This window comes from Amblyraja radiata, chromosome 1, assembly GCF_010909765.2.
Source record: "Amblyraja radiata isolate CabotCenter1 chromosome 1, sAmbRad1.1.pri, whole genome shotgun sequence".
In the NCBI taxonomy this organism is placed as follows: domain Eukaryota; kingdom Metazoa; phylum Chordata; class Chondrichthyes; order Rajiformes; family Rajidae; genus Amblyraja; species Amblyraja radiata.
The window spans coordinates 77,292,222-77,306,766 of NC_045956.1; the positions used below are offsets into that span (position 1 = coordinate 77,292,222).

Consider the following 14,545-nt stretch of genomic DNA (forward strand, 5'->3'; position numbering starts at 1 on the left):
TCCAATTTACATTTAAGAGATCCTGCAGTCCAGCATAACCATGTCAGCACATCGTGAAGAATATAAAATGAATGCCCCTGTCCTCTTCCTGCTGATGGCACTTTCCTCTGCTTGAATTATTTATCTACTCTTCCCTTTAAAGGTGTAGTGGTCTTTCCTCTTCATTAACAACTTTCTCACTCAGACATTCCTCTTGAACGTTTTCCCTCACCGTCACTCTGAGTTAGTGGGTGAAGCTTGAGACTTTGGTCGGGGCATGCAATAGATGATATCAGCTCAGTCACTTGTTCTGTACCGTGCTGATATCCCTCGGCATTGGCCTCAATAGAGAGTAAGTTGGGTAGGTTGCTCAATCAGCAGATAAATCAACATCTCCCAAAAATACTGCATTGGTACTCAACAAATGATAATTGAGCCAAAGCGGGAGACATCAGACAAGGCGATTAAAAGCATATTGGAAGAGGTAGTTTTTTAAACATGTTAAATCGTATGAAATTTCAGGTCTCTTGGATTAAAAGGCTGTGAAGACATGCTTCCAAGTGGTGACCAAAGGGAAGGGGGTGCATGTGACGTCAGAACAAGGAGAGGATGGATTGGGACGTCTCTTGTTGGATACAGGACATGGTGTGGAGTGAGCAGGAACTGATTCAAGCTGGGATGTGCAGTGACCTTGGCTGCATGCTGTTTCAGGCAGTTCCGTTCACCGAGTCCACGCTGACCATCGATCACCCATGCACACTAGTTCTATGTTATCCAACTTTTGCATCCACTCCCACCACACAAGGGGCAATTTACAGAGGCCAATTAACCTACAAAACTGCACGTCTTTGGGATTTGGGAGGAAACCGGAGCATTAGGAGGAAACCCATGCGATCATAGGGAGAACGTGCAAACTCCACACAAACAGCACCCGAGGATCAGAATCGAACCCGGATCTTTGGCGCTGTAAAGCAACAGCTCCATCAGCTGCGCCATTGAGCTGCCCAATTAAAAATAGTTTAACCCTATTTACCTATCACCCTTGTGTGATTTCTTTGAAAACCCCTCTTGACTTTCTTGCCCGAATCTCTAATCACAACACTACTACCATGAATTATCATTTTGATTTGAGAGCATAACCTTTTATTTAATTGTGCTAATTACTAAATTAAATAATTGTGTAACTTGAAAAGTCTTTGATTTTAGCTGTTTGATTTGTATTGCTATTACTACTATGATACCAACCATGGGAAGAACATTATTCCACAAGATGAAAAAAGTTTCACTGGCATTTTTCTTAAAATATTTAAACATTTCATTGGGCACAAGGCAATGGTTCCACCTTTGTGTCGTGAATTTAAATCCAAACTGGAAGAAACAGTTGGATAGTTTCATCCTAAGGGATCAAAACAGGAGAGTGGCACATTAATGTAGTTCGGAATGTTCTCCTGAATTCAGGGGAAAGGATTGCAGGGCAGAGGAGAGGGTGTAATATACTACTCCACCTAAGTAGGGCTTGGGTCTGGAGGTGAGGGTGGGGTGATATGCATCCAGGTAAGAACGTGGCCAATGCAGGCTGTGCAAGTGGCTTACAATGGTAATGATAACAATCTAACCAGTAGGCATATTTAAATAAATTACTTTTGCCCCAGCCTGGCGTATGTGAAATAAGCAAGCTGAATATCAGATATGCTTGCACTGAACCCCCATGGCGTTCACAATAAATAACAAGGCACCTCTGCTGTTGAGCACAATAACTCTGTAAAACCTGAAATGAATAGGTGGGGCAAAATAATAGGGTGTTAACATATTTTACACAGCTTTAGTTTTTTTAAAGGCCATAAGACCCAGGAATAGAATTAGGCCATTTGGCCCATCGAGTTTGCTCCGTTATTCGATCATGGCTGATCTTTTCTCCTTCTCAAGCCTATTCTGCCTTCAATTTGTAACATTTGACCCCCCCTTACAGGGGTCCTTATGACCTAGGTAACCTGCACTCATCTTTGCCCACAGGTTAAAGCTATACGATCAAAATTCAAGCATGCAATTTTTATTTTTAATTAAACATTTCAATCTTTTTGGTTAATTATTTTGAACTGTGGGAGGAGAGAGAAGTTATTGTTGAGGGATGCCATGCTTTTAAACACCATTATGGGCAGAGTTCTCATGGACCAGGGAAGATGCAAAGATGTAGAACAAGACGTCCTCTACTTTGTCTTTGTGCTGTGTTTCACTCTCAGGGTGGCCAGTCCAACACTGGTGGGATGTGTGTGTTGGTGCACCAGCCACCTTATAGTTCTTCCAAGGGAGTTGCCATTGCAATGCTGGATTATGTAATAGTTTTACATTAACCCGCACCTACCAGGAAACAGATAAATCTGGATGGGACCCATAATTAGTGGCAGCCCATCATATCATAGGCTGCTAACTTAACCGAGTCATTGCAATTTTTTAATATATTTAGATTTAATATTTAGGTATATCATTAGAATCATTGCAAGTGATGACTTGAATCGTTTGCAGTTCCTCGTTAACTTTAATGAAATAGTTTGCGAGTCTCCATTGATGACCTTTGGCATTGTGATCTTTATTACTTGTGGAATAAGTTCCTGGCCCCATTTTGGTCCTTGGTATTGTTATTTTCTGGCTTTACTGCTGCTTCCTACTCCTTATGATGTTGTCATCTAACCCTTCCACTTTAAGGATCCAGGAGACTCTGAGCAGACAACAGAGAGTGCTGAAGACAACCTTGCTATGGAAGATCAGTCCCTAGGGGAGGTATCAAATAAATCCCACTTTATTTCTTTGTCATTGTGCATATAGTGATACTTTGTGCGAACTGTACTATTTTTCATTCCCACATCTCATCTCAAAAATTACATTTATCGACCTTGGAATTTCCTTCTTTATTGTGAGCAAGTGTATATATTTTTTATGTCCCTGTACATTTCCTAACATGAATGTTAGATGTTACCTGGTGTGAAGAGAGGAACTGCAGATGCTAGTTTACACCAAAGATAGACAAAATGCTGGAGTAACTCAGCGGGGCAGGCAGCATCTCTGGAGAGAAGGAATGGGCCACGATTCAGTCTAAAGAATGGTCTCGACCCGAAAAGTCGCCTATTCCTTCTCTCCAGAGATGCTGCCTGTCCCGCTGAGTTATTCCATTATATTGTGTCTATCTAGATGTTACCTGGGTTGGGAGCTACAGCCTATTTTCCTTTCTCTAACTAAGGCCAGTTGTGCTGTTGCTCTGTCTGAGATCAGTTAATGGAATAAACCAGTGAATCGAGCCATGCTTGTTTCAGTGCTCCAGTCATTCCAGTGCTCAATGCTGGAGAAACTGGCTGAACCTTCCAGGAAAAGTGTAATCTAGTCTGGAACTTTGTTTGCGGTCTGCCTTAAGTGGGTATATTACGATCTGGAGTTGGACTGTGCTTCACAATCTATTTTATGCCAGCACCACAGAAGGAATAAAACTACCAACCGTCATTGATGTTCAGGTTATAATAGGTTGCATCCTTCAGCAATTATGCAAGTAGCGAACAGAACCCATGTAATTCTGTGGTTGTATTTTAAATGCATATATCAATGATAAAATGAATTGTTTGTTTGTGCTTTCTATATTATATGTATTTAGTTGTGTATTTGTTGCTCCATAGACAGACGATGAGCATGAAGAGGATGAGGAGGATTTGGACCTAAACATGGCCACATCCGAGAAGCAAGTTGAGAAAGAAACAAAATTCAATATCTCCGTCAGTGGAGGTAATTAGATTGCACAAGAGTTTGATTCATTTTCAAAAGAAATGTACACGAAAATTAATATTTTATTTTTATTTAGGTTGACCCATTAAATCACATCCTTAAAACTGACTGGACAAATGTTTTAGATTTTCCAAGAAAAATCTTTCGTAAAACGTTTGATTTAAATATTTATAATATTGGAAGTGTGATGCCATTTGGTCCAATGTGTCTTCATCAGCTCTTGCTGGAATGGGGAGTTGCCTCTGTTTCACCAAATGTTTCAGTTTGCATAATGAACAGAACCTGATGTTTTATGTCATAAATTATTCTGGCTATTCCCTTCTGGAACACACATCCAAAACCAGGGAAATTAATCCACCATCACGATTAAAGATCAGCAAATTTGCAAAGTCCCCTTTCTCTGTAAAGGGGAATCTCACTTGTCCTGTGCAGTACCCTCTGTATAAAATATCATTTTTACGTTACTGATTTATTGGAGCGTTGGTAGTCCTACCAAGACCATCAAGGCAGAGATTGTTTCCTGTAACCTTGCTCCCAGACCATCAGATTCCTCAAGACAATAGCTTCTAAAATTTCTTACAGACTGGTTCTTTTGTTGCATTTAAGTTTCAAGTTGAGAGTCAAGAATTGTCATATATGCTGACAATGGAATAATGAATTTCTTACTTGCAGGTACATAACAGGCTTGTAAAAACAATACTAAGTAAATAATTTAAATTTAAATTTAATTTTAATTGTTTTCTAATGTTAATGAAGTAATAACGCCAACCTCAACACCAATGCAAAAAAAAGCCCAAGGTCCTTAGTTTCATAATTTTCTCAATGTAAACAATAATAATAATAATAATGGATGGGATTTATATAGCGCCTTTCTAATACTCAAGGCGCTTTACATCGCATTATTCATTCACTCCTCAGTCACACTCGGTGGTGGTAAGCTACTTCTGTAGCCACAGCTGCCCTGGGGCAGACTGACGGAAGCGTGGCTGCCATTCTGCGCCTACGGCCCCTCCGACCACCACCAATCACTCACACACACATTCACACACAGGCAAAGGTGGGTGAAGTGTCTTGCCCAAGGACACAACGACAGTATGCACTCCAAGCGGGATTCGAACCGGCCACCTTCCGGTCGCCAGCCGAAAGGTCAGATACTGTGAATGCACCTTGTTTTTCTTTCCCTTGCGTGCCAATTTCAGTCCTGTGCATAATTGGAATTGTGCAAATTTTGGCTCAGGAAAGGGAGAGAATTAATTTGCTCATTAAGTTTCCTGGATATCACAGGAGATCTGCATCAAATGGATGACTTTTAACACACACCACTTGTTATAGATTGACGTAGCAATTAATTTGTGCAGATCATAGTTTCACAAATGTCATGCAAGAGGTGCTCAGTGAATTGCTTTTAATGGCAGTACTTGCAGGAGCAATGTTGACCGGCTCACCAGCAAAATCTGCTGTTTTCAGTCGCGTCTTGGGGTATTTTATATCCACCTGAGCTGAGAGGGGCTCCCTAACAATGCTGCTTGCAGTTTTATGCTGAAGGGGACCCATGCTGCACAGATTAGACAAAGATATTTTGGCAAGAAGACATGTTTTAAAAATTCCCTTCCGTTCCACAGATGTTGACGGGTTGATTACCCAGGCCTTGTTGACAGGCAACTTTGAAGGAGCCGTTGATCTGTGCTTGTATGATAATCGAATGGCAGATGCCATCATCTTAGCGATAGCTGGAGGCCAGGAACTTCTGGCTAAGACGCAAAAAAAATACTTTGCCAAAACAAAAAGCAAGATTACCAGGGTAAGTTGGCTTTCGCTTTGACCTTGTTTTAATTTTGATTATGATGCATTAATATTGGCCTTAACTTTTGGATATAACGCTTAGTTGATAGATGCTGTGGTGACAAGGGATTGGAAAGAAATTTTACAGTCATGTGATCTTCAGAATTGGAAAGAAGCTTTGGCTGCCTTGCTGACTTACGTCGGGCCTGATGAATTTGCCACACTGTGTGGTGAGTACAGTTACTTTGCCCTATGGACGAGAGTGTCTGTGATGTAAATAACAGGAATTAATTATGGTTTGATTCACCACGACCTGAAACATTAACTTTGCTTCTTCCACCAGACTTGCTGCCTGACCTGCTGAGTATTTCAAGCATTTTTTTGTATTTGTTTCAGATTACAAGCAATTACATTTTTATTTGATACACAATTCTTGCAGCCTGTGTGGATGAGAGCAGTCTGTAGAGAGGATGAGAAAACTGACCCCTTTATCCTAATGTAATGGGGATATTCTACTAGGGGGGGAATGGAAGGGAATGCTGCAATGCATTAGCATGCAAGGGCAGTGTAGTTTGTGGGATAGAGACCATTCTCTGTAACCGTGACCATGCATGAGTCTCGAAGCCTGTGTTGACGACCTGGTGCCAGGATTGAAGGACATCTCCCCAGGGCTCAAGTCAAGTCAAGTTTATTCGTCACATACACATTCGAGATGTGCAGTGAAATGAAAAGTGGCAAAGCTCGCGGACTTTGTGCAAAAAAACAAACAGACAAACAACCAGGCTGTTATCCTGGCACCAGAGTGCTAGATCAGCCACCTCCTCCCGGTAGGCCTTCTCATCGTTGTCTGAGATCAGGCCCACCACCACAGTGTCATCAGCAAACTTAATTATTGAGTTGGAGCTGAACCTAGCCACACAGTCATGTGTGTACAGGGAGTACAATAGGGGGCTGAGGACGCAACCCTGGGGCGATCCTGTGCTCAGTGTGAGGGACTTCGATGTATTCCCTCCCATCTTGACTACCTGGGGCCTGGCGGTGAGAAAGTCCAGGACCCAGGCACACAGGGGGGTGTTGAGCCCCAATTCCAGTAGCTTCCCGGCCAGTCTGGTGGGGACTATCGTGTTGAAGGCTGAACTGAAGTCTATGAACAGCATCCTCACGTAGCCCCCCTTCTGGCTGTCAAGATGAGAGAGAGCGGTGTGCAAAACCTGGGAGACCGCATCGTCCGTGGATCTGTTCGGACGGTATGCGAACTGCAACGGGTCCATGTTGCGAGGGAGGAAGGCGCAGATGTGTTTCTTCACCAGCCTCTCAAAGCATTTCATGACTACCGAGGTAAGGGCCACCGGACGGTAGTCATTCAGACAGGCAGGGGAGGCATTTTTTGGTACCGGTACAATGATGGATTTTTTGAAGCAGGCAGGGACCACGGACTTGTCCAGGGAGAGGTTGAATATTGTAGTGAGCACCAGAGCTAGCTGCGTAGCGGGACTTGTGACAGAATGAACATCTAGGGTTGTGAATGTGTACATATCAGGAGAACTGCTTTCTCTGGAATTATGTAAAGCTTCTTGGGTGTCCTAAAGCACATTTCACGGAAAAATAACAGGTTTAGGTTTATTATTGGCATGTGATTTGAGGCACAATGAAAAGCTTTGTTTTGCATGCAATCCAATCAAATCAGATAGTACTATACATCAATACAATCAACCCAAACTCGGGTACAATAAATAGAGTGGAGGGAAAGATACAGAATATAGTTCTCAGCATTGTAGCACAACGGTTCCAGAGACAAAATCCAGAGGAAAATTGGACTGTACCCTAGTTTATGGAAGGGCCACTCAGAAACCGGATAGCAGAGGGGAAGGCGCTGTTACTGAGTCCGATGGTTTGTGCTCACAAGCTTCTGTATCTTCTACCTGACGGGCGCTGAGAGAAGAAGGAATGACTGGGGTGTGACAAGTCTTTGATTATGTTTGCTGATTTTCTGAAGCATCTTGAAGTGTAGATGGAGTCAATGGTGGGGAGTGATGGACAGAGTCACATCCACAACTCTCTGCACTTCCTTGCAGTCTTGCGCAGTTCCCAAACCAAGCTGTGATGCAACCCGACAGTATGCTGTCAATGGTACATCTGCAGAGGTTTGTGAGAGTCATTAAAGACACGCTGCATTGCCTCGGGCTCTTCAGGAAGTGGAGGCGTCGGTGAGTGGGCCACGTGGGTGGTCCACGACAGATTGCGGTAATATTTACTCCAAGAAACTTGAAGCTTTCATCCATTTCTATTTTGGCACCTTTGATTCTGATTGGGGCATTAATCCCACTTTGCTCCCTAGAGTCGCTAACTAGCTTCTTCATCTTCCTGATGTTGAGGGAGAGGTTATTGTTTAGTTTAGAGGTACAACGTGGAAACAGGCCCTTCGGCCCACTGAGTCCACCCCGACCACAATCATCTGTACACTAGTTTTATCCTACACACTTGGGACAATTATCTAATTTTATTATCGTATTTTCTCATTATTTCTCTCGGATTGATATGCACAGAGTGCCTAGATACCAATTTTTAAATAAATCTAATATTAATCTATTGCTCGTATTTCAGTGATATGGGATGTGGTTTCATAGAAATATATTTTATTTTGGTAAAGATAAGAAAGAAATGCTGATAAGGTGTAAAACTGCTAACAATACAATACAATACAATTTATTTGTTGTCATTTGAACCCAGAGGTTCAAACGAAATTTGGTTTCTGCAGTCATACAAACAAGAAGAAGAACCAAGACACAACACAATTTACACAAACATCCATCACAGTGAATCTCCTCCTCACTGTGATGGAAGGCAAAGTCTTATCTCTCCCCTGCACTCCTCGTTCTCCTCCCGATGTCAGAGTCAAAGCCCCCGGTGGGCGATGGTAAATAAGTCCCGCAGCCATTAAAGCCGCGCCAGGCGATGTAAGGCCCCGCTCCAGGTCATCCTCAACCCCGCAACTCGGGCGGGAGAAGTCGCCGTTGCGGAAGCCCCGAAAAGCGGTCTCCCACCAGGGACCCTCGGGCTCCCGGTGTCACCGTCCACCGGGCCGGCGGCTGAGGCCTCCGAATCTCTGGGGTCGGGCCGCAGCAGCGCACCACCACAGCTCCTCCCGCTCCGAACTCGGCCAGCTCCGCGATGGTGGCTAAGTCCGCAGGCTCCGCGACTGGAGCCCCAGGTCGTTCCGTTTGGAGGCCGCTCCACGGTGCTAGGCCCCAACGACAACGGAGACTCGACAGAGAAAAGGTCGGGTTCTCCGTGCAGGGGAAAGATTTTAAAAGTTTCCCCACCCCTCGCCCCCCACACATACCCAGTTTAAAAAAAACTGCATAAAAACTACATTCAACCGAGACAAAAAATTTAAAAAAGACAGACGGACTGCAGAGGCCGCTGCGACTTGAGTCGCGTCGCCCACACGGAGGCTGTTCCTTCAATTTCTGCGCTGGGCCTCACTCTGACAAAGGAGGAGGCCCAGGACAGAAAGGTCAGATTGGGAGTGGCAGAGGGGGTTAAAGTGCTGAGCAACCGGAAGATCGGGTAGGTTAAGGCTGACTGAGCGGAGGTGATCATTGAAACGATCGCCAAGCCCGCGCTTGGTCTCACCGATGTAAAGAAGTTGACACCTGGAACAGAGGATACAGTGGATGAGGTTGGAGGAGGTGAAAATTAACCTCTGCCTCACCTGGAAAGACTGTTTGGATCCTTGGATGGAGTCAAGGGGGGAGGTAAAGGGACAGGTGTTGCATCTCCTGCAGTTGTAGGGGAAAGTACCTGGGGAGCGGGTGGTTTGGGTGGGAAGGGACGAGTTGACCAGGGAGTTGCAGAGGGAACGGCCTCTGCGGAAAGCAGAAAGGGGTGGAGATGCGAAGATGTGGCCAGTAGTGGGATCCCGTTGGAGATGGCGAAAATGTTGGATGATTATATGCTGTAAAATTAGCTACTGGTTCATCAAGAGCAGAGAGCCACGGTTTGTTTAGTTTAGTTTATTGTCACGTATACTGAGGTCCAATAAAAAGCTCAACTGATGGCAGAGAGCAGGCAGCAAGGGTAATAACCCTTTGACAATGTTCAAATTCCGGTGATAGATTGTACTGATCTCGACTAAACCAGGAGAGGGGTGTTCCTCTGCTTACTTATGAGTGCAATCAATGAAAGTACTGAGTAAAGTCCCTGTTTATCATTAACATTATTCATTTCAGAGCAGACGCTGGTTTGTGGTATCACGGTGTTATGTTCCTTAAAGTTTATATCCAAGACCATCAACATTTCTCATTTCCCATCAACTGTGGATAATCCACGAACAAAGCAGCATCTGGCTGCCTTCCCCTTGCATTCTTCTGGTGCTTCACCATAAATGACTTGCACTGAGCTACAATTCCAACATCTGCACAGCTTCCAATGCATGAATATAGACACTGTTACTGGGAAGCTATTTACCAGAGCTGTGAACAATGGCAGGGCTACAGTCAGCAGTCCAGCGGGAATTGGTGAACAATATAGATGGAGTGTGGAACCTGGCCCATTTGATATTTCTGTGGTTCAGCTGTACTGCACAATGCATTTGCCCATGTAGTTGTTTGTGAAACTGCTGATCTGGGTGTAAACTCTAGGCTGCCATGTCTAACGCTGGTGCTAGCTCTCTATTTGGGGGTGAATTAGAGATGGCTACATAGTGATCGCTGCCTCACAATGCAGGTGACCTGTGTTCAATCCTGACATTGGGTCCTTCTGTTGGGAGTTGGACGTTCTCCCAGTGACCGCATGGGTTTCCTCCGGGTGCTTCAATTTCCTCTTGCATTCCAAAGACGTGTGGGTTGGTTTGTTAATTGGACGCTAAATTGTGGGTGTCTAAGGTGGTGGTGGGGTGAGGAGGGGTCATGAGAAAGTGAGGTGAATTTATTTTTAAAAATAAGGATGAATATAGGTTTAGTGTAAACAGTCAGCTCTGACTCGATGGATCGAACGACTTGTTTCCATGCTGGTAGACAAAAATGCTGGAGGGACTCAGCGGGTGAGGCATGGAGAGAAGGAATAGATGACGTTTTGGGTCGAGACCCTTCTTCAGACTGATGTCGGGGGGGGGGGGGGAGGGGGGGGGAAAAAGAAAAGAAGTGGGGGAGACAGTAGGCTGTGTGGGTAAGCTGAGAAGGGGGAGGAGGGAGAAAGCAAGGACTATCTGAATTTAGAGAAGTCAATGTTCATACCGCTGGGGTGTAAACTACCTAAGCAAAATATGAGGTGCTGCTCCTCCAATTTGCACTGGGCCTCACTCTGGCAATGGAGGAGGCCCAGTACAGAAAGGTCAGATTCGGAATGGGAGAGGAAGTTGAAGTGCTGAGCCACCGGGAGATCAGTTTGGTTAGTGCGAACTGAGTGGAGGTGTTGGGCGAAGCGATCGCCAAGCCTGCGCTTGGTCTCACCGATGTAGAGAAGTTGACACCTGGAACAGCAGATGCAGTAGATGAGGTTGGAGGAGGTGCAGGTGAACCTTTGCCTCACCTGGAACGACTGCTTGGGTCCTTGGATGGAGTTGAGGGGGGAGGTAAAGCGACAAGTGTAGCATTTCCTGCGGTTGCAAGGGAAAGTACCCGGGGAGGGGGTGGTTTGGGTAGGAAGGGACAAATTGACCAGGGAGTTACAGAAGGAATGGTCTCTACGCAAAGCAGAAAGGGGAGGAGATGGGAAGATGTGGCCAGTGGTGGGATCCCGTTGGAGGCGGCGAAAATGTCGGAGGATTATATGTTGTATGCGACGGCTGATGGGGTGGAAGATGAGGACAAGGGGGACTCTGTCCTTGTTACGAGTAGGGGGATGGGTAATGAGAGCGGAGCTCCGGGATATAGAGGAGACCCTGGTGAGATCCTCATCTATAATAGAAGAGGGGAACCCACGTTCCCTAAAGAATGAGGACATCTCCGATGCCCTGGTCTGGAACACCTCATCCTGGGTGCAGATGCGGCGTAAACAGATCCACGATGCCCACAGCCATGTTTCCATGCTGTATCTCTTTGACTCTGAGTGGACACTTCATTTGGGGGAAATTTGATCAGTGGTTAAAACTTGCCTTTTAAAAAACTCATAACTAAATGTCAATGCAGAATAAATAGATGAATTAAATCTGAAGGACAGCTTTCAGGTGAGGGAGTTTGTTTGCACAAGGGATTATCAGATGGAATAAAAATAAAAATTCTTGAGGCGAATACACATAGCAAAAGAATATAACTGGGAGCGCGGCAGAGATGTGAATCATTGGGCCTCTACTCCTCAATGCTGCTCCTCAGTGCATCTCTTGGTCACTCACTCATGGCATACACTGCATGAGTTGAAAGGGGCGGGGGTTTGGGAAACAAGTGTAACATGTTAGTAGTGTGTGGTCCGATGTTTGTAACACTTTAACCTTTGGTTTGAGAATGGAAGGTACACTCAGTGTCTAATTTAAAATGGAAAATAACTTGAAACTAAAGTCAGATATTTTAAAATGTTTTTCTTTGTTTCATCCAAGATTATTTGGGCGCACGTTTGGAGAGTGAAGGAGACAACAACCTTCAGGCTCAAGCCTGCCTGTGCTATATCTGTGCCGGTAACGTGGAGAAACTAGTTGTCTGCTGGGATAGAGCTCAGAATGGCAACTCTCCTCTTGCTCTTCAGGTTAGTCTGGCTGAAAGTCATTGAGGCGACGCTGTTCCCCTTTTGAATCTATTAAGGAAAGGAAGGTAGACGCAAAATGCTGCAGTAACTCAGCGGGACAGGCAGCATCACTGGAGAGAAGGAAAGGGTAATGTTTCGGGTCGAGACCCTCTTCAATCTGAAGAAGGGTCTCAATCCGAAATGTCACCCATTCCTTCTCTCCAGAGTTACACCAGCATTTTGTGTCTACCTTCGATTTAAACCAGCATCTGCAGTTCTTTCCTATACATATTAAGGACAGGAGACAGATATTTTCTTGAGAGACAATGTTTTGACGCATTTACATTCCAGTGGGATCTCTTCTCTATTCCCCAGTGTTTGCATATTGCAGTACAAGTCCCCGATGACGCTCCCTTTGGCTTGCTGAAGTGAAAATTATCCTTGCAAGCTGTTTTTGCATCTGGCTGTTCATTAGTTCATCTTCAACAATTATTTACTTAAAAGGCATGAACTGCCTATAATTGTCAAGTGCAGAGTCGTACAGCACAGAAACAGGACCTTCAGCCCAACTTGCCCATGCTGACCAAGATGACCCATCTACAATAGTCCCACCTTTCTCCTCTAAAGAGGGATATGGACCAAACGTGGGCAAGTGGGACTAGTGTAGATAGATGGGGCATTTTGGTCGACATGACCAAGTTGGGCCAAAGAGAATGTTTCTGTGCTGGATGACCATGAGTTGCATCTTTGTAGTAAAGATTTACTGAAGACATCTGGCTAAAGGCAGCCTTGATGACATAATATTAACATTTATATCAAGCCTATAAATCTGGGCTGGAAGATTTCTGAATCTGATACCTTCTCGTTCTCGAGTCTCGTCTGTAATTTTTCCACCTGGACTTATTCCGACATCTCCCGATCGTTTCTAGACCTCACTATTTCCATCGCAAGTAGCAGACCACTGACCGACATCTACTATAAACCCACCGACTCCCATGGCCATCTGGACTACACTTCTTCCCACCCTGCTTCCTGTAAAGACTCTATCCCCCTACTCCCAATTCCTCTGTCTACGCCGCATCTGCACCCCAGGATGAGGTGTTCCAAACCAGGGCATCGGAGATGTCCTCATTCTTTAGGGAACGGGGATTCCCCTCTTCGATTATATATGAGGCTCTCACCAGGATCTCTTCTATACCCCGTAACTCTGCTCTCACTCCCCATCCCCCCACTCGTTACAAGGGCAGAATCCCCCTTGTCTTCACCTTCCACCCTACCAGGCCATACAACAAATAGCCCTCCGACATTTTCGCCACCTCCAACGGGATCCCACCACTGGCCACATCTTCCCATCTCCTCCCCTTTCGGCTTTCCGCAGAGACCGCTCCCTCCGTAACTCCTTGGTCAATTTGTCCCTTCCCACCCAAATAACCCCCTCCCCTGGCACTTTCCCTTGCAACTGCAGGAATGCTACACTTGTCGCTTTACCTCCCTCCTTGACTCCATCCAAGGACTGAAACAGTCCTTCCAGGTACGTCAGAGGTTCACCTGCACCTCCTCCAACCTCATCTATTGCATCCACTGCTCTAAGTGTCAGCTGCTCTACATCGATGAGACTAAGCGTAGGCTTGGCAATCGCTTCGTCCAACACCTTCACTCAGTACGCAATAACCAACCTGATCTCCCGGTGGCTCAGCACTTCAACTCCCCCTCCCATTCCGAATCCAACCTTTCTCTCCTGGGCCAGAGTGAGTCCCACTGTAAATTGGAGGAGCAGCACCTCATATTTCGCTTGAGTAGTTTACACCCCAGCGGTAAGAACATTGACTTCTCCAATTTCAGGTAGTCCTTGCCTTCGCCCTCTTTCCTCTCCCCTTCCCAGCTCTCCCACAGCCCACTGTCTCCGCCTCTTCCTTTCCTCTTCCTGCCCCCACCACCCCCACATTAGTCTGAAGAAAGGTCTCGACCCGAAACGTCGCCTATTCCTTCACTCCATAGATGCTGCCTCACCCGCTGAATTTCTCCAGCATTTTTATCTACCTTCAATTTTTCCAGCACCTGCAGTTCCTTCTTAAACGTAAGGTTTTACTCTGTGCTTTCCACCAAAGATGCCACTAGATTTGGCAACTTGAATTATCCCTTCACTCCACGGACTGTGCAGTTGTATTGCATGGTGTTGCAAACTGTTCAATGTTAATGATTGAATTGGACCTTGTATTTATTCAGCATCTTATTATACATCTTCTCCACATCCCTGATTAATTACTCCTGGGCATAATCTTGTGGAAAAGTGCAATGATTATTTTTGCACTGAGCCAGATAGCTCCAATCATTAATGCCATGAGTGACAAGTTAA

The 14,545-nt window shown here is 45.2% G+C and overlaps 1 protein-coding gene across 14 annotated transcripts in view; it reads left to right on the top strand.

Annotated features, from left to right (window-relative positions):
• sec31a (SEC31 homolog A, COPII coat complex component) overlaps positions 1 to 14,545 on the top strand; it is a 105,488-nt gene that overhangs the window by 35,822 nt on the left and 55,121 nt on the right. For 13 of the 14 annotated variants that reach the window (XM_033025060.1, XM_033025010.1, XM_033025032.1 and 10 more), the window contains 5 exons: positions 2,683 to 2,757; positions 3,642 to 3,747; positions 5,370 to 5,548; positions 5,633 to 5,759; positions 12,065 to 12,210. In XM_033025060.1, coding sequence (XP_032880951.1) covers positions 2,683 to 2,757; positions 3,642 to 3,747; positions 5,370 to 5,548; positions 5,633 to 5,759; positions 12,065 to 12,210 — 633 coding nt within the window. The remainder of the gene's footprint in view (positions 1 to 2,682; positions 2,758 to 3,641; positions 3,748 to 5,369; positions 5,549 to 5,632; positions 5,760 to 12,064; positions 12,211 to 14,545) is intronic. The other variant, XM_033025041.1, reaches the window with a different exon arrangement.